Source organism: Mastomys coucha, unplaced genomic scaffold, assembly GCF_008632895.1.
Source record: "Mastomys coucha isolate ucsf_1 unplaced genomic scaffold, UCSF_Mcou_1 pScaffold3, whole genome shotgun sequence".
Taxonomy (NCBI): Eukaryota; Metazoa; Chordata; class Mammalia; order Rodentia; family Muridae; genus Mastomys; species Mastomys coucha.
In genome coordinates, this window is record NW_022196909.1 from 59,238,957 (window position 1) to 59,258,485 (window position 19,529).

At 43.5% G+C, this 19,529-nt stretch overlaps 1 protein-coding gene across 11 annotated transcripts in view; it reads right to left on the minus strand.

Annotated features, from left to right (window-relative positions):
- The window catches only part of Runx2 (RUNX family transcription factor 2), a 313,975-nt gene that overhangs the window by 132,759 nt on the left and 161,687 nt on the right, over positions 1-19,529 (minus strand). For 9 of the 11 annotated variants that reach the window (XM_031348362.1, XM_031348358.1, XM_031348356.1 and 6 more), the window contains one exon: positions 8,738-8,899. In XM_031348362.1, coding sequence (XP_031204222.1) covers positions 8,738-8,899 — 162 coding nt within the window. Of the gene's footprint in view, positions 1-2,373; positions 2,553-7,500; positions 7,769-8,737; positions 8,900-19,529 lie in introns of those variants that run through there. The other 2 variants (XM_031348365.1, XM_031348367.1) reach the window with 2 other exon arrangements.

Consider the following 19,529-nt stretch of genomic DNA (forward strand, 5'->3'; position numbering starts at 1 on the left):
ACAACATGACTATGATCTAGCTCCTAGCTGGCCATATCATGTCTGCTAGATGAGAAGAGTGGTATCTCTCTAACACAGAGACTGTGCTCTCTACGTCTGCCATTCCTTGCCTGCCTTGGTGCATGTGAAGTACATGGAAGCCATTTATGGAGTTGCCTTGAAGTAACTGAAGGAAGACATCCAACCCAAGACGGAAAGTACAGGGCTAACAACACACAGGGTGCCAGCTTAACTCTCAGGCGTTCTTAGCAGGTGGAAAACACCTAAAACAAATGGCCATTGCAGCCCGTAAGCACAGAGGCTGAGGATAAAGATGGAGTACCAGGCATGAAGAAGGGCAACGGTAGCACACCCAGGGGGTCACTGACTGGGACCATGGGGTGACATGAAACCTTACGTGAAAAACCTCAAGAAATTTGGCGCCAGTGAGGTTTCATGAGGAATGACAGTTGTCAAGGAGAGATCGTTTGCTCTGTTCTGGAAGAACGGCTTCTTATTCCATTTACCACTGGGTTCATGTAACGTCCATCATTTTCTCAGAAAAGCCCCTGACACTTTATTGCATGATGGCTGTAATTAATGTCAGGCTCAAAATTAGAAATCAAAAATTCTATTTGATCCTTCGGTTTCAAGTTGGACCTAGAGTATGTTTTGGCATGATTACTAACTGTTAGCAGAAAGTTCTGGAAACAGATGGAGTCTTGATATGTGCTCTAAATATGAAACACATTGCGAAAGGAGCTGGAGATAAAAATATATACTGCTTATGCACACTGGGCCGTGTCATTTCCTGTCCTTATCAACGAGAAAATTCTCTCTAAGTTTTGTCCTTTTGTTGTTCCAGGTGAACAAAATCTACCCCCGCTCTTCTTGTTTAACTAAGCACATTAATTTATTTGTGTGTGTGCATGTATCTGTCTGTCTGTCTGTCTGCCTGTCTGCATGACTTCCCCCACCCCCAAACAGCTGATGGCATAAAAATGGAGTTCAAAGGACAATTTACAGGAGTCAGTTCTCCCTTCAGGTCCATGGGTTGTCAGGTTTTGTAACAAGCGCCATTAATTTGAGCTATCCCAGCAGCCCTTCCTGTCTTCCTACCTGTCTTTGTTTGTTTGCTCTATCTTCTTTCTTGCGCATCATTGTTTCCTTATACTATACTGAGCACCAACCACATGCCAGGCTACAATATCGTAGGCTACAATGATGCAAGCACATGTAAGACATAGCCGTTGTCCTTGAAAAGCTTGTCTTTGAGTGAAGAGAAAGCCGCATGAAATGTAACGCCCAAATTGACTGAAGACAACCATGCAGCTTCCCTGTTCAGTTTTCTAGAAGCAGCAGAGATGGGCCATTGTTTCCTCAGAAGCTGGTAAGCATGCAATATATATCTTCCCAGAAAGATATGGAAACTGGAGAGGCACGGACAGAGTTCAGAGACAGTACAGGAGCCAGTGGAGATAAAAGAACGTTTGCTGGCTGGAGATGAGAGGCCTTTGAGGAAGCCACGGGCCCTGCACCCAGCTCTCATAGCCCTGGCAGAGAGTGGAAAGCAGCAGTGGGTTCTTAGGAATGCCAGGTATCTGGGGGTGGGGTGCAGGGAGAATGAGCGACTCTACCTAGGAGCAGCAAATATAGCCAATGAGCATATAAATGGACCATGATTTTTAACTAAATCTGTTCTGTGTTTGCATCCATCTGAACAGTCTGTCTATGAGCCAAATTAAGAAGATGGCCTGTGGAGTGTGCGTGTGCGTGTGCGTGTGTGTGTGTGTGTGTGTGTGTGTGTGTGTGTGTGTGTGTATGTGTGTGTGTGTGTGTGTGTGTGTGTGTAAAGATTTTCTAACAAAAAAATGTCATAAGCAGAGTCTATGACAAAAGAAGATCAGGAGGTGCAGAAAGAATATTTATGTTCTTTAAAAATATATAGCATTCTTCTACTATATATATTTTTAATCCCAATTATTTCAAAAAGTTCAAGACCATAGAAACAGTAAAGACATTTATGTTTTCTAGGGCCTTGGCAGGAGGAAGGCTGGGTGCTATTAGGTGGTATGAAGGGCAGGGTAGGGTGGGAAGCCTACCCTATATTATTTTCCAATGGGGAGGGATACACAATATTATAGGATCAGCAAGGCCCACAGGACTGTGCAATGCCAAGTGTGAACCCTAAGGTAGACTGTGTGTTCAATGTCATAACAGTGGATCAATATTCAGTTCTAATAATGCAAGACGTAAATGACAGGGGTCTGTGGGTGGTGGCTGAAGGATATGCAAGCTCTATGTTCTATGTAGTCTTCCTGTAGTAAGGTAAAACTGCTATGAAGCATAAATATTAATTTAAAATCATACATATGTGATACACACACACACACATACAATCAGCATTTTTTTATTCTTTCAAAAGTAATAACACAACTTGGTTTTCTCCCTGACATTTATTTGGTAAGTCCTGATGTCACCTTACTCCTTGTAAAATTGAGATGCACAGATAAGCAATGTTGGGTCACTTCGTTCCATGAAGCCACTGAGGCACAGCAAGCCAAGGGATGCAGCTGAGAACGGTAGAAATGACATTGAAACTAACATCAGCTATTCCTGAGCTGAACCATTCCCATGCTCCTCCTGGATCACAGCAGCTGCTGTGTCCCGAGAAAATCAGTACATCTGGTGAGAGGGGCCCACTCCTCTGAGAGCAGGCTGTGTCAAACCATAACAGGAAAATGTGTGACCACGTGCCTGCTGTCTCTGCATAAGAGTGGCCCCTTTCTTTAACAGATCTTTGCCCTATGTGTGGGTGGTTGTACAAATTCCATCCGCACCTTGCCCCAGTAACAATTGACAAGATCTATGAATTTAAAAAAATCAGAGTCAAACCACACACACACAGGTTACACTGAGCGGGGGTACCCAAGGCTAACTACAAATAATTGCAATTAGTCATGCAAACAGGGTTAGTCAGGCGCTTCCTTACGCCTGCGCCAACATTCTCTGATGGACAGGGCAGGGGTGGAAACCATGTCTTTGTTCCCAGCACTAGAGTAAATTGAGGTTCAAGTGGGATTAAAACACCATCTGCTCTTGTCAGAGGACAGACTATTTTTAGGGAAAGCAAGATGAACTCTGACCTACAAATTTGAAAATGCTCAGGTCAATCACCATTGATATGAGGAGAGGAATATGGGACGTGCCATTGTTAACACATGGGACCTGTCTTTGTTTAGGGTCCATTAAATTTAATAACTTCCCCGTTTATGGCTTTAAACAGAGACCCTCTTCAAAATAAGAGTGGCTCTCATAGAACTTAATTACGTGCTTGTGGCTGCTGTGGCAGAGGTGCATTTACCAAACAAGCTCTTAATAAAGAAGTAGGTCTGCAGGAAAAAATGGAGGATCTCTAGTGTTTTATTAAGGTTGTTTTAACTTTCTGGTTTATTAGTATTAATTGCTAGAGTTTTCTTTTTCTTTTCTCCAAGAGGGAGGCATTGCTCCCCCTCAGACATGGAGAAGTAAGTGCGCCCGTAGATGGGACATGCTACTGGAGCTATTGATTTTAAAATCTGGATGCAGGAGACTTGGCAGGGACTGGTTCATAAGGAGCATCTTTTAAATGAGCTCCATCAAATGCCACTGGGTTTTAAATTAAGTGGGCTGATCCTCCTGGCACATCGCAAGTGATCACATGGTCCCCCAGCTCCCCGCTGGCAATTTTTATATCTTGTGGTATTGATGCAATAATCGTCAGTGACTTTTTTTTTTTTCTTTCGAATGGGCTAATGCCTACTCTGCTGAGTTTGGGAAGTATCCACTGAGAGCCCTTGGATGGAAAGCTCTTCAATAGCCTTCCGAAGCTGAGTGAAATTGCTTCTGATACTTAGATATTCAAAGAGAGGATTCAAGACTATTTGCTTATACAGGAAAAAAAGAAAAAGAAACTTTCAGGGAAAAACAACTTTATAAAAAAAAAAAAAAAAAAAAAAGCATGAACACCATGAAAAGTTCCTGATGTAACTCCTGGTGGCCTCTTCCAAAATAACTGTGGCAGACAACACGTATAGGTCTTCCCTATATGTCCAGCATGTGTCATTAATGGGGCCTCCAGAGAGCACAGAAGGCCACATGAAAGGCCTCAGGGAAGTGCCTGCGACTGTCTCTTCCACCTCCACATCACAGAAGTGGTCAAATAGGAGGGAGGAAGGGAGGGAGAGAAAAGAGCCAGCTAAAGTAGGGAGGGCCCATAGATTCTAAGGCAGGAAGATTTAAGGCTTCCTCATTGGACTCAAAAGTGGGGAACCGGTCTTAAGGAATCTCTCTTCTTTCAGTGGCAGGATTAGTACATGAAACACAGTTTGAAAGCCAATAATTATCTACTGGGTATTCGGTAATGACCTCCAGAAAACTAATTATAATCATTATGTGAAGCCACACGAGTGCCCTGCACTCATCCCAGCAGCGTGGGTTACAGACAGCACTGTTACAGTGGTAAAGCCCAATAGGCTTGGGCTGGCTACAGCCTTCTGGTCTCTCCATTGTCTCAACCTGTTTCTTTAAGGAAGCACTGAGAAGTCACTCTGCTACTTCCGTGGCACATCACAAGATGAGGTGAGGTCACCTTTAAAGCCACCTGGGACCAGGATGCTCCCACACTTAGTTTATGATAGAAGGTCTTACTTATTGTAATCTAGACGGTGGGGTAAGAAGCCCAGGGTGTGGAGGGCTGCTTCTGCACTGTGATGTCAGGAGGCTGGTGTCTGATAAGCTGAACTTGACTTGTATAACTGAACTTAGCATGCTCCAAAGTCATTACAACGAAGAAGGACCCTTGTCAGCTAGATAGCAATGGAATAGTGTTTGCTTACAGGCCTGTAGATGACTCCTGTTCTTACGATTTAAGGCTTCTTGGGAGTAAGGGGAAACACCCTGATTTTTTCATGTTGTGCCTATGGACATCGAGACTTCTAGCAGTATGGCTTTCTCTGTAATGAATTGGGGAGCATGGGTAGCAGGCCTCCATCATTTTAGTAGACCTTGTTATGCTCCTGCGTGGCTTCCAGAAAGAAAACTATAGGGAATAGAGTATATTATGGACATAATTCTTTAGGTTCTAGAACTGAATCCACACTTGAAAAGTTACAGGCAAGGGCACACACAGAGGAAACGAAGGACCCCAATCTCCTACCGGTCTTCAAGTACAATCATTCAGAGTATCTCCTTTTGAATAGCATTTTAGGGTGAATTGGAATCTCTTTAGAAACTCATCTTTCTAATTGTTTCTATTCTTGGAACAGAACCTCCCACCCCTAGTAAATACAACCTAAGATTTTTGATTTATTACATAATTTTTTTCTTGATATTTTAGTGACTTTTGTAAAGTTTAACTGAATTTAATTCTGTAAATATTACACTGTAAATCTTAATAGCAATAATGTGAATACTTTAGTAATTCTATGTGCTGTATATTTTATGAAATATTTTTTTAACTCCATAGAAGTGTTAACTCATTTAAATACTGAAATATTCAAAATCACTTTTTTGTTTTAAATATATTCTGGGGGGGACTTACTTTTATTAAACAAATAATCTCTTTTAAAAAGTTTAGGTTTCAGGGCTGGAGAGATGGCTCAGCTGTTAAGAGAACTGACTGCTCTTCCAGAAGTCCTGGGTTCAATTCCCAGCAACCACATGGTGGCTCACAACCATCTGTAAAAAGTTCAGGTTCCTATTTATTACATTAACTTAAGCCAGACTTTATCTGCAAATGACATACAGATATACAACTCTAAAAACAATTTAGCCTCAGTATATCAGCTATAATGTCACATGCTGTGTGTCAGGTCTGTCCTGAACAATGCATACTTTCCCAGTAATTAATAAAGTTTTAGAAACCTAGTCAGGTCACCCAGCATCACTGGCAAGTATTTTTGTGTATCCTTTGGATGGGGTGAGGTGGCCTAAAAGCATTGTGAAGGGACTTCTCTGGGGTATGGTGATGGAGGTTAGCATTTGAGCTGCCCATGTTTAGAAGCAAATGGTGACTGTCCATGTTAGAGGCAGACCACAGGACTGGGCAAGCTACACAAAGATTGTACCCAAAGGGTTTTATTTTCTAGAGAGAAAAAAAAAAACCTTCAAGTCTTACTTGTAGGAAGAAGGTCAGTCTCATGTATCTTGAGGATGGCTTTACATACTGAGGTGAATAATGATAAAGTAGAAATTGTGCAATTCGGCCCCTAGAACCCTACAGAAGAACCATCTCTCCATCAGAATCCCAAGAATGGGCCCTGGGGAGTGGACCACGCACTTGCTCCTCGAAGTATGATCTGAGTCCAACAGGTAGTGCTCTGGTTCAGGCACAGCCCCACAACCAGGAGCGAGGTCAGGAGGTGGAGGGTTCGCTCAGATCCTGACAGTCCGCAGCTGCCTGTTCCTTCCTGTTCTCCCCACGCTGACAGGAGGGATTTTCTGTTCTCAGTAATGTTTATACAGAACCTCCCACCTTGGCTCCATGTTACTCCTTTACCAGTCACGACTCACTGAGATGCTCAAAGAGGAGGACAAAACTGGACCGAACTGCCTTTTAAATCAGTATGAAGTGGGGGCACATTCCTGTCTTTGGCTTAAGATCAACAAACAGCTGCATAACCAGCCAGCTTTGGCTCCTACCTCCTCTGTTGAATGGAAAGAGCTACAATGTCATTTCGTGGAAATGCTTGGGGTGACAAGAACAAAATAGCTGGTTTGATCTGCATCACATGTGTGAACAGCAAACTCTGATGCCTAGCCCACTGGGTGGTCATTGGTATACAGCCATTTCCATGGTGAATCTATATGTGAACACACCTCGTTAACAAAACGATTTAGGTTTGTGTCTCTATAGCTACAATTGTCCTCCGGGGCTCTTTCTTTCTTTTTAAGGATTTATTTACTTTTATTTTGTGTGTATGTATGATTGCCTGAGTGTATGTATGTGTATCATGTGTGCGCCTGGCCCCCATAGAGATGAGAAGGGGCTATCAGATCCCCTGGAACTATCATCGTCGGTTTTGATCTGCCCAATGTGAGTGTTGGGAGGCAAACCTGTGTCCTTTCAAAGTAGCAGGTGCTCTTAATGGCTGAGCCATCTCTCCATCCCCACTGGGGCTTCTTCAAGGAGCAAAAAAATCTGCCTCAACTGCAAAGGGTTGGTCTCATGGAAGCCCAAAGGGATCCTAAACACACACAAGTCTTGCACAAGTCCAAGAGGAACTTTGACCCTACATAAAACCATTTTTTCATCTGAAATACAGATGAGACAATCAAAGCTAAGTCAACCCCAGCCCTGTGAGTACTTTCTAGCCCCCTGCATATCTCCCTCTTCCTCTCCTGTATCCCTGATTGATGTCTTGCCTAAAGGAGATAGTGATGTCACTCAACAGAGGAAAACTAAACATCTATACTAGACTAGACTATCCTTGGCCCAGCTCCCAGGAGATGTCATGCAATCCATAAGCACAGCAGCAGTGGTCAATAAAATGTGGTAACATGGTTATCCAAAGAACCTTCCAGCTCTCCCTCCACCGTCTCCCATCCCTACTCACCCCGGGGTAGTCCATCTGCAGCAGAAAATGTGAAGGCACTGGGACCAGAGAGCCCTTTCCTGCTACTCGCTTGAGAAACAAAGCCTTCCCTCCTCCCAACTTGAAAGAAACAAAGGAGAGTGGACTAATGGAAGCCTGCTGGTGGAGCTTCAGCTTGGCAGGGACGACTCAGCGGAGAGAGGAACGGCTCCATGCTTTGCAGAGAATTGATAGAGAGAGAGACACGGAAACAGAAACAGAGAGAGAGAGAGAGAGAGAGAGAGAGAGAGAGAGAGAGAGAGAGAGAGGAGAGAGAGAGAAAGGCATTAACCTGGCCAGGAGTCAAACAGGTGCTTGGGGCCCAAAGGCTGACATGAGACACAATAGCTGTGTGGCCCTGTGGAGTCATATCTGATTATTAATGAGGGTGGAGTACATCACAGTGAGTGGAGGAATGGCTTTCCTTATTTATGGGACTCATATGGCCGGGTGAGGGCTGTTAGGCTTCTCAAACTATATGGCTGTCTGACGTCTTTATTGTAACTTTCTGGCTCCCTCTGCTAAATCCTACTGGATGGAGAAAAGGGTAGCCAGGTCATTTCATACACACACTTCCACTATGATCCACAAGCTTTGGGGGCCTCTAGGGTGATGGATGTGTGAGAGGGAGGGGCTGCCACACAGAGTGACAGTGTGCCTCACTCTTAAGCTGCTGCAGGCTGCCTTTCAAGGCTCCTCTGGGGTTCACAGGGCTGTGAATAACTAGGTCTCTCTCATAAGTATCCTAAGCTTGAAGGTGATCTATCTTGGAACTAGCTACTGTGGAACCCTGGCTTTAGGAATGGGGATATCCTTTGGCTTACAAGCAGAAGAAGATCTTTGGGATGACCTTTGGGAGAAGGCCCTAGCTGAAAGACAGCACCCCTCAAATATGATACAATTCAGCAGTACACTAAGTGCATACTGCTAATAAAGATTATCTTAAGAGAAGCACGCCATCTCAGCTAGATTTCCACCTCCTGGATTAAGAATGGTCAAGTGTTTGATAGCCTCATAAATGCAGAAGACTGAGTCCCTAAAGTCACTTGTCTCAGTGACTGGGAGCAGCATAGATGAGCCAGGCTTGTTCCATCACCACCCCCCACCCCGCCCCTGTGGGCTTCTAGTTCAAGCTTTGTCTTTACCTGAAATACGCCTGGGCACGTCGGTGATGGCAGGTAGCCCAGTGCCTCGTGTGGAAGACAGCGGCGTGGTGGAGTGGATGGATGGGGATGTCATCTGGCTCAGATAGGAGGGGTAAGACTGATCATAGGACCACGGTGGGGAAGATTGGGCCTGCCTGGGATCTGGGAAGGAAAAAGAAAGATGAGACACAAAACCCGTTCAATATTCCAGCTACCGCAGTCTAAAAAATCACACAGCCCAGAACTTAAGACACAGCACAGAAGAAAAAAATGAGACTCTAAAATAAATACTAATAAGAAGAAATATCTCCCACGGCCTCTCCCTTGTAGGCCTCAAATAGCCCGGAGCTCTCTAGACTTGGTGTCTCAATGAACATGACAAAATGGGTGTGTGTGTGTGCATAAGGCCCATTTGTCTCTCTTACGCATAAATATTTCTATTTGGAAAGTCCAGTGACCATTTAGAAAACAATCCACTTTGCTTATTTTCAAAACATGGAATTTATTTTATTTATTCTCTGTATTTTCGAAAATTTCTTCCCTGGACACATTTTTTAAATTACATTTTTCTTCCTATGGATTAACTTTTATAATTTGCCAAAAGATGTAGACTGTTAACAGACATTTAACTGTTGCTTATCTGGCTGCCATGTTTTAGGGGTGCCTGATTCTGGGCTTCCCCTGCAATGATCTTTCTCTCTGGGAGTCAGTGGAATGGCATTTTCTAATGTGGGAGTCAAGGGACAAGGATGGGGAAGAGAATGGAGGAGGCATAGCATCCTCACTGACTAGAAGGGAAAGAAGCAGGATCCCTTATCTAATAATAAAGCTAAGATTATTTGAGAAGTAACCTTTGAGAAAAGACAAAAGTCAATTTAAAAGCCAACTGTGATTAAGTACTGAAAAGCTATATAGCCATCCAGGTTCAAGGCCAAGCATGAGCTCCTGACAGCAAGAAGATGATCCCAAAAGGAAGAATAAGAAAATGCTTTAATTCCACTGAAATCTCTCTCTTTTTTTAAAGTGTCATGTGTTTGAACTACAGCTTAGAGCTTCCTACAGTCGCTGATAATAAAAACCATGAGCAGAAAACTGATCAAGGTTAATTGCCGAAAGCTGACAAAGTCTTTGACAAATCTCTGCTGGGTTCTGAGACATGGAAACCCAAGGCTAAGAAGTTTATTAAAAGGCCATCATCCATTTGTATAAGAAAATATAAGAAAAGAGAAGGCAATTTTGGTTTGGTTTGGTTTGGTTTTCCCCTTTGAGCCTATACCACCTGGTATTCCCTAACTAGGCCCGACCTGGCATAGCTTCCTGGGATTAGGTGAAATCTGGGTGTGTATAGAGTGGCTTGGGCAGAGATAAGAAGGCAAACTTGTTGCTTTTTCCAACATAAAGACTGTGTTTTAATCTTTCTCAAACGTCCACTAACAGAATCATAAGCAAATTTCACTTAATTGATTTTAAATGCAAACTTAAAAAATTGTTATGCTAACTTTCAACAGGAACAGAATTGGCTTTTTACAGGCCGGTTGGTGTATTTGCATATCGGTGGGCTTTGGAATGGTTGTAACTGGGTCCCCATGTGGCCTTGACCACACAGAGCCTGGGTTTCCTCATCCATAAAGGGATTATTACAATAACCTGATCACGGGAATATGAGAGTGCACGGAACGCTATTTAAGAGGAGACTACTGCAACAGGAGACTTTCAGTGTGTGTGCATGTGCGTGTGCGTGATGACTGCAGGTGCCTGCAGGGGCCAGAAGTGGGCCCTGGATCCCCTAGAGCTGGGATGGACAGCAGATGGAAGCCATCCATTGTCAGGTGGGAAGTGAACTCCCATATCCCTGAAAGTATAGTACATGACCCAAATCTCTGAGCCATTCCTACAGCTCTCATTCTTACATTCGTATTATAAAACAGAACTAACAAACAACAACAACAAATACTCTTGATTGTCTATTCCATACTTAAAACACATTGGAGGTTTAGTACATTTGGAACAGGTATAAAACTCTCTATTGAATTGACTCTTATTTTTTGAAAATCAACAGCTTATTTTTTTTTTAAAAAAGGAACATATCTGAATAGCCAATTCAGGTTTATTTCTCAAAATAAAAATGAATACATAATGAGACTCAGATTTTTCCTGGGCTAGTTCCTCTTTTAAAACCTCTAGGTTTTTCTATACAGTTGAAGCTGTTGGGTTTCAGCTATTTCTTGTTTATTTGTTCAGTTTGGAAACAATTTATTTAAAGATTATCTAAATAGGACATACTTCCTTGAGTGGAAATAATTAAATACATCTGGGTATTTATCTGATGTTTACTGACATTAATAGATATGGAGAGACACCCCCAACTCAAGTTTAAGAAACATTTACCTGAGCTTGTGATTCAAGAAAAAGGCAGTACTGTAATAACACAAACTTTCTTCGGAAGTCTAAAAGATACTTGATGATTAAAACTAATGAATTTCTATGCTTTAAAACTCCCAAGATTGAGATTGTACAGACTGGCAGCATTTCAACTCTGAGTGACTGGTCCTTGTTATCCTCAGACACTGATATAACTCTTTGCTTTCCACCACGAATGAAAGTTACTATTTAGAGAAATGGGAAACCATCTTCAGATGGGGAAGGATTGGCTCCTTACAGACCAGGGAAACTTGTCTCATAAGGGCGAAGGGCTGGAGTCAAACACATTCTCAACAGATGAAAGGGACAACTGGGACAACTGACAACTGCCACATAGCCACAAGACAGCGGTCTGGACGAACAGAAGTCAGGTTTGCAATGTCTAGATGGAGCTGTGCCAGACAACTTCCTCAGCAAGCAGTTTGACCTGTGTCCAGTCCTCAAAGGCAACAGTGAGTTAGTGGGGTACTCCTCCCTGTCTAAACTGGAGGAAATCACAACAAAACGCAAGCAATGACTGTGGTGAATAAAATATCACAAAGGAACACTAAGACAGAGCTCTGAGAATTGTAGAAGAGCTGGGGAGGGACCTGGAGGGGACAGGGACTATACAAGAGACCAACAGAGACAAATAGCCTGGACCTTTGGGGTCTCTCAGAGACTGGAACCACCATCTAAAGAGCCTACATGGGCAGGACCAATGCCCCCTACACAGCTGTAGCAAATATACAGCTTGGTCTTCATGGGGGCGGGGAAGGGAAGGCAACAACCCCGGCTGTTCCGGACTCTTCCGCCTGCCTGTGAATCCTGTTCTCTGTGACTGGCCTCAGTGAGAGAAGATGTGCCTATTCCTGCAGTGACTTGATGTGTCAAGGTGAGTTAGGACCCAGGGGGACTGAGGCCTCTCCCTTCTCAGAGAGAAGAAGGGGAGGGACTTCGTGAGGGGGAAACTGAGAGGAGGAGGGAGGACTGAGATCGGGATGTAAAGTGAATTTTAAAAAGTAAACCTGTGTGTGTACATGTGTGTGTGTGTGTGTGTGTGTGTGTGTGTGTGTGTGTGTGTATGTATCACACAAAGGGATTAAGGGTGCTTGGTTGTGACATGAGCCTAAGTTGTTCTCCTTGTACAGAGTGACAGCCCAGTACAGTGGAAAATAAACAGTCCATCTATGAAGACAACGTGCAGGGGAGGGTTTAGCTACATGACATCAGCTGCATAGCATGCCGAAGCAAATGTGGCCAAGTGGCTATGTCCGCTTGCCACAAAGACAGACTGAGGCTAGCTTTACAGCTCCCTGCTGTGTTGGGTAGGTCACTTAAACACCTAGCCCCGGTGGTTTATCTGTGAAATGGGAATAACAATCCTGATTGGGTTTCAATGAGCATGACTGGAACCACACCCGATCTGATAAGCTAGCTGCCTTTTGTGGTACCTATTTAGTGCCTAAAGTTTCTGTCTGTGAAATGAATTACAATAATAACTACTGTCATGTTTGGAATAACAATAAAGCATTTTGATAACTCCTAGGATCTATGTGAAAATCGTTGCACTTTTCAATTCACGTGGGCAGCCTCAACCTTGTGACCTAGGGCAGGCTCAACCTAGGGTTGTAGAGCTGCTGATTTTAAACGAAGGTGGCAATACCGTCTCTGAACTAAGTCCTCTTGGCCAAATCAAATAATACACAGTGGATGGCAAATCAGCATCATTATCAATGAAATAAAAGTCTGACTCCACACCATCTGGACTGTCTCTGTGTGTACCCAGATCTTAAATACTTCTGAGATCAAATGGTATAATTAAATGTAGGCCTTGAGCATACAAGTCAACCGGCAATGAACTTCTGGGTGGCTTAATACCATAATAATAAAATGTCATAATTAATCTTTCTAAATTTCTCTTAAGTTATCAAGGAGCTATTATACTGAGAAGTTTTACATAAAATTTTAGCTTGCCAGATATCAACTAGAATGGTCCCTTAAAGGACAACTTTGCTTTGAGTGGAAGTCTTCCCCGAGGATGTGCTCACAAACACCAAACAAGGGAAAAACGCTTTGTACTTTGTCTCTCAGAGGACTGACTGCAAGTCAGCCAATCTCCTTCAAGGTCAGTCCTCATATTATGATAATGTGACAATGGGGGTGGGGAGGCATGAGAGAGACTAGAGAAAAATAAAGTATGAGAAATATCCCAGTGTATCCACTGGATAAGGTATGAGGAGCAGCAGCCTTATATTGAAGGGGAATATTCTGAGTAGCCCCTTCCCAGGCCTTACCTAATACCCCGTGAATGAGCAAACAAACCATAGCTCTCACAGGTGCCATTTCTGGGCTACTGACTGGACAAAGGACACGCCTGTCTAAGCTTTAATTTCATCAGCCACATAGGGAGGAACAACACATCTCCTGGCCAAGCTTGTGACCATCTCAGCATGTGGTCAGGCTGCCTCTTTGTTCATCACACAGATGTCCTGAATCAAGCATCTTTCTTTATCTTTGACCCTGCTCCTTCTTGGATGTGGTCTCACCTCAGAAAGAGAAATTCCCATCCTTTCAAATAGCATGGCCTCAAACCTTCCAATCTTGTGGTGGGAGGAAAAGAGCTAAAATACCTGTTTCCTAAGAATGCGTAATCCTAACCTAAATATATGATCACAACGTATGTGTGCATGTGTATTTATGTATGTGTATATGTGTGCATGTGTATTTATGTATGTGTGTGTGCATGTATGTGTATATGTGTATTTATGTGTGGGTATGTTTGTGTGCATGTTTGTGTATAAATATGTATATATGTGTGAGTATATATTTTTGTATATGTATGTGTGTATGAGTTTGTATATGTGTGTTTGTATATGAGTATGTATGTATGTGTACATATGTGTAAGTGTATGTGTATGGATGCATTCATGTGTATATGTATGTGTGTATGAGTTTGTATATGTGTGTTTGTATATGAGTATGTATGTATGTATACGTGTGTGTGTGTGTGTGTGTGTGTGTGTGTGTGTAGAAATCAATACCTACAGTAGAGATAACTGACCTTAACTGGTTCTCATGAGTGCTTTCTGAACTTGCACTTCCTCAAGAAACCTGAGCCTTCCTGGATTCACTTTGCCCTCCGATGAGTCAGAGCAGGTATTGCTACAATCAATAATGAGGATGTTATAGAACCTAGCTCTGCAACAGGCCTTAGGGTTAACCATGAATCAGTTCAGCCTGGGGTGCCTTTGCCTTAACCCACCTGAGCCATGTGGTGTGGCTTGTCTTTCTGGGTTTTCAGAAACAGAATGAAAGCATCAGGAGCTGACTCTAAACTAAGGATAGTGAGACCCCAAAGTATGGAAGTGTCAACCACGGTCTAGAGGTCACATCCTAGGTGAGCAGCAATTACACAAAAGCATCTAAAATCTCTCAGAAGGTATCAAAAGAAATCAAAACTAATGTTGAACTTTTTAAGATTTGTTTTTAAAGATTTATTTATGTTTATTTTATATGTATGGGTGTTTTATCTGCATGTTTATATCTGTGCCAAATGTGTGCAGTCTCCAAGGATGACAGAAGATGGCATCAGATCCCATGGAACTGGTGTTGCAGGTGCTTGTGGGTGCTGGGAACTGAGTCTGGGCCCTCCGGAAGAAAAGCAGTGCTCTTAACCACTGAGCCATGTCTCTAGTCACTGTTGTTAAACTTCTGATATTCCCATGATGCTTTAAAACTACAACTCACAGTGTCCAAAGTTCCTCACTGCGTTGCAAGAGTGTAAATGTTTTTATACAAATATTGATGCTTAGAAACAAAACCTTTAGCATTACAATGTATGTGAGCACATTCTGGAGTGCTTGAGAAATCTGAAATAGTAAACTACCACAAACATGTTTCAATATCACTCCACCTTTACTTCTGCACAAACTCCTGCTGCCTAAAAAAGAGGAGTTGAGCAGGAACTAAAAATCAAATCTGACCTGTGACATAAATTTCAGAGGGAAAAATCAGGTCTTTCCAATAATGGGTCTGTTGTCCTTACAGGCATGATGGATAGGAATGATTGTATGGGAGAGTGAGGAGAGCAACAAAGATGTGGATGGATGGTCCTCAAGACACAGTTGAGCCCAGAAAGAAAAGCCCCTGCTGCATGGAGGCAGCTCTTGGTTGTCACCGGGAACACCCAGCAGCCATATCTACCCAGAACTACCATGATGATGTATCTTGAGGAAATCTCAGTTACTTTGAGAAACCAAGAGCCGTTACTAAGAGCTTGGGTTAAATTCTCATTGGAAATTAGATGGGGAAAAAGGCTTTAAAAAGGAACCAAGCATTTGACATAATGAGGCGGGGTATCCCAATCATGTATTTGTGTTTTCAAGAACACTCCAAAGTTAGAAACTAGCCATGATGCACCAATGGCAGAGCAGTTTTTCTGTTCTCCACTTCCAACCGTATCCCTGCACTTCACCTCTGAGTTCCTAAGTGTGCTGCCTTCCTCTTTATAAACCCCAAACCCGGCAGCACAGACCCAGGCTGTTATAAAACACCCAGAAAGGGGCTGCTTGGGTGTCTGACTTCCATCAACAAAACTGCAAACAGCCATTCATGCAAAGGTAGGGACAATAGGAAAGTAGACTGTGTTCACAGAACTAGACCCAAGGGCAGCTGCATACTCCCTCAGCTGATATGTGAGGGGCTGTCTGCCTTCATACTCACAAGTTACCAAAATGACCAAAACAAAAATCCCATGTCTATATGATTGAGCATTGGATACTAAGAATAAGAAAGACGAGGGAGGGACCCTCCGAACTGGCTACAGGAAGACATGTGGAACTTTCTGAATGTCATTAGGGGAAGGAGTGGGACAGGCAGAGAACTTTGTCAAAGTCCAGCAGAAGAGAGATAAGGGAACCAGATGGCTAGGCTGATGTCAGCAAGTCCCCATGGATAAATACTTGGGTCACACATGATTGTACAAATGGTTGGTTTCTCTAAGAATCACAAGGAGACACACCATGGACATGGTACTAGGCTTCACAGAGAGAAGACAGGAAGCAGGGAACCATGGCAAAGCCTGGGGTAGCACACAAAGGATTCTTCCTGTTGGCACTGCCAATAGAATTCCATGTAAAACAAAACAATAGTGAGGATTTCCATTCAGGGTGTCTGCACTGGCCACAGCTACAGGTGGGGGACCCAGCTAGAGCTCCCCCACGCTGCCACCTCTTATCATTTATCCAATTTCCCTATTCAGTGTTCAAGTACAACTGTGTGAAGCTCAGGTATTCATTGAGAAAAACAGAGTATTTAAACTGAAGTATAAACAGAGTCTACTTTAGAGCCATGCCTCTTGACCACTAACTACTAGGGTCAAATAGGGCCAATTACATTAACAGTCAATCACTGTCCTCTTTCCCACACATTTTTGTCACAATAAACATATTTCACAGTCATCCATATTTTTATACTTTCATAGGTCAAAACAGTGTACATGGAATATTCAAGGCTACATGCTATGCATTCTCCAAAAACCCTTTCAGCTAGACTGAGTTTTCAGAATGAGTTTGTCTCACTCCATTCAGATCCTCATGTTGAATGACCAGCACTATCTAAACATGAATAGCCTCCTCTGCTTAAGTGTACACTACCACAGACCAGTTACTCTGTAAGAATGAATATGGGAAAGCTTTTCCCGCCTAGCCTATAAAATTCTGGGATTCCTGCTCAGGAAAGGGAGCTCAGGAAAGTGAGCTTCCAGGGGACAGCAGTTGCAGCAGAGAGGACGGAAGCCATGCAGGTGCTGACTGGAGATGACTATGAAAGACAGATGGGAAATGTCACAGAGAGCTTCTTTCCACCACAAATTGGCTCATGCTAAAGAAACCCCAAGAATAGGAGTCTGGCTTCTCATCTGGTCTCCAAACCAAGCAAGCTAGCAGATAGAAGTACTTGGCAGGAAACCAACCCACTGATTCAGGAAAGAGCAGCAAGCCATTTGGATAAAACTGGGTGCTACATAGGCACACCAACAGGTTATTAATGCAACAGTGGGGCTTAATGAATCCCTGAATACAATATCAGGGAAGGGAATAAGGCATGGTAGGAGTAGCCAGAGATAGTGTCCTAGAACAAGACGTGGGAATGGTAGAACTCAGAAACAAGCCGCGCTTCTCAGCAGGACAATGACAGGTGTGTCTGCATTGATCTGAGCACCAGGCAGTGTGAGATAAAATGGAGGGGCTGTCCATATTTAAAGAAAACCCCAAGAGAAGACTTAGGAGGTTCTGTTACATGTCACATCCAAGCTTGCCTTTGCATTATCATAAGCTGGACCTCTCTGGTAAAGTGGACAGGAGGAAAGAAGTGAGATTCAAAGGGCATGCTCACAATTTGAATTATAACTAGAACGTGGGGCTGGCCAAGGGGCATGACACTAAGTTAAAGTAGTAAATACAGGTTCAAATTGAGCTGGTGTCAACCAAATTGGTCAGATACCTGGAGTGTCACCCGGGAACATTAGTGATAGATAAAAATAGAGCTAGCAATCCTTCCTTTCTGGAGTTTACGGCTGGATAGGAGAGACTGGCATTAACCAAACGGTTATCTAACTGTGATAAGTTATAAGAAGGAGTTATCCATGACACCGTAGGAACAAATGGTGGGAGAAACCTGGCCATCAGGCAGAGCTTTTCTAAGGTCATGATGATTAAGCCAAGACCTGGTCAGGAGGCAGAAGCCCAGAAGGTAACTGTGTGCGGTTAACGGGGTGGGCAAAGAGACGGCAGGTATCTAGTTCCTGGGAAAGAGACAGTGTGGTCTTTTTGAGGACTTGGCAGATAGTGTCTTTATGGAGCCTGACAAAATCATGAACTTAGCCTGAGATGAGAACGCGTAAGTGGGAGGAGCCAGATGACGCAGAAGTAGGAGGAGTCAGGTGACACAGAAGTAGGAGGAGCCAGGTGACTCAGGAGCTGCTGGCCTGAGCTGGAATCACCAGCTTTCTTGCTAAGTGCAAAGAAAGGTCATTCCGGCTTATTTTTTTGTTCTGCTTTGTTTGTTTAATAGGGTGGCACAGTCAGTGGTGCATTTAAAACTCTCCCTTCTGACAGCATCATAACAGAAAAAGGGCAGGAATCCAGCTGAGGGCCAGACACAAGGAAGGACGTTCAGGGAAACTGCAGCTGAACCGAACTCCAAGGCAGAGTCTAGGGGCCACGCCTGGGAAAACAAGAGACAAGCAGAAGACACTAAATGCCTCAACACATCATCTGACTGTAAGAGTGAGGCTCTTTGACCCTACCTGGGCTTCATCACGATTGGCCCTGAATGGGTAAAGTGACTCTGGGCTGTTATTTAGAACAGGGAATTTTTGCCGGCCTCACCTCCTATATTCTAATTCAAAGCTGAAGAACCTTTTAACCGTCTCCCTCAGGTGATACTAAAATGTACCAAAGATTGAAGACAATATACATGTATGGATTTATAACCCTTTATTCCATCTTCCTTTTTCTGAAAATGTCTTTGCTGTTGGTAAAACTCTTAGTTCTGATTAATATTTTGAAGCCACTGCTAGTGTCAGCATGCCTCCAGTCCACTTAAAAAAAAAAAGCACTGAAGCCCTGTTCAAAAACCTGTATACAAAGCACTTTCCATGCCTGATCACCATGGAACTCAGAGGGCAGAAGGGGCTCACCCAAAACTTGTCCCCAGCATGCTGAGGGCAACCAGTTAGTAGGAAGCTCACCTGCCTGTTGTGTACCTGAATCTTAGCAAGGTAGACGCTTCCTCTCTGATGTATGAGCAGCGAAGAGGTCTACCAGGAAGTGGTCATTAATACAAACCATAGCCGGCTTTGAACAAGGCACCTACTAGCATTCTGGTCCTACATCTGTCTGTTATTCTTACCACAGCCTAGAAGGGTTAGAAGCCATCTTTTCAAGCTTCACAGTGAGGTGGGTGTGAGGAATAAACACTGGATGAAGAATTTGAACCATGAAACAAATATGAAAGAGAGGGCAGTACAGGGTCCCCAGTGAAGGAGTTAGAGAAAGGACCCAAGGAGCTGAAGGGTTTGCAGCCCCTTAGGAGGAACAACAATATGAACTAACTAGTACCCTCAGAGCTCCAAGGGACTAAACCGTCAACCAAAGAGTACACATGGTGGGACTCATGGCCCCAGCAGCGTATGGATAGCAGAGGATGGCCAAGTCGGTCATCAATGGGAGGAGAGGCCCTTGGCCCTGTGAAGGCTCTATGCCCCAGTATAGGGGAATGCCAGGGACAGTAAGCAGGAGGGAGTTGGGTGGTGAGCAGGGGGAGGAGGAGGGAACAGGGTTTTGTTTTAGTTTTTGTTTTTTATATTTTCTTTCTTTCTTTCCTTTTT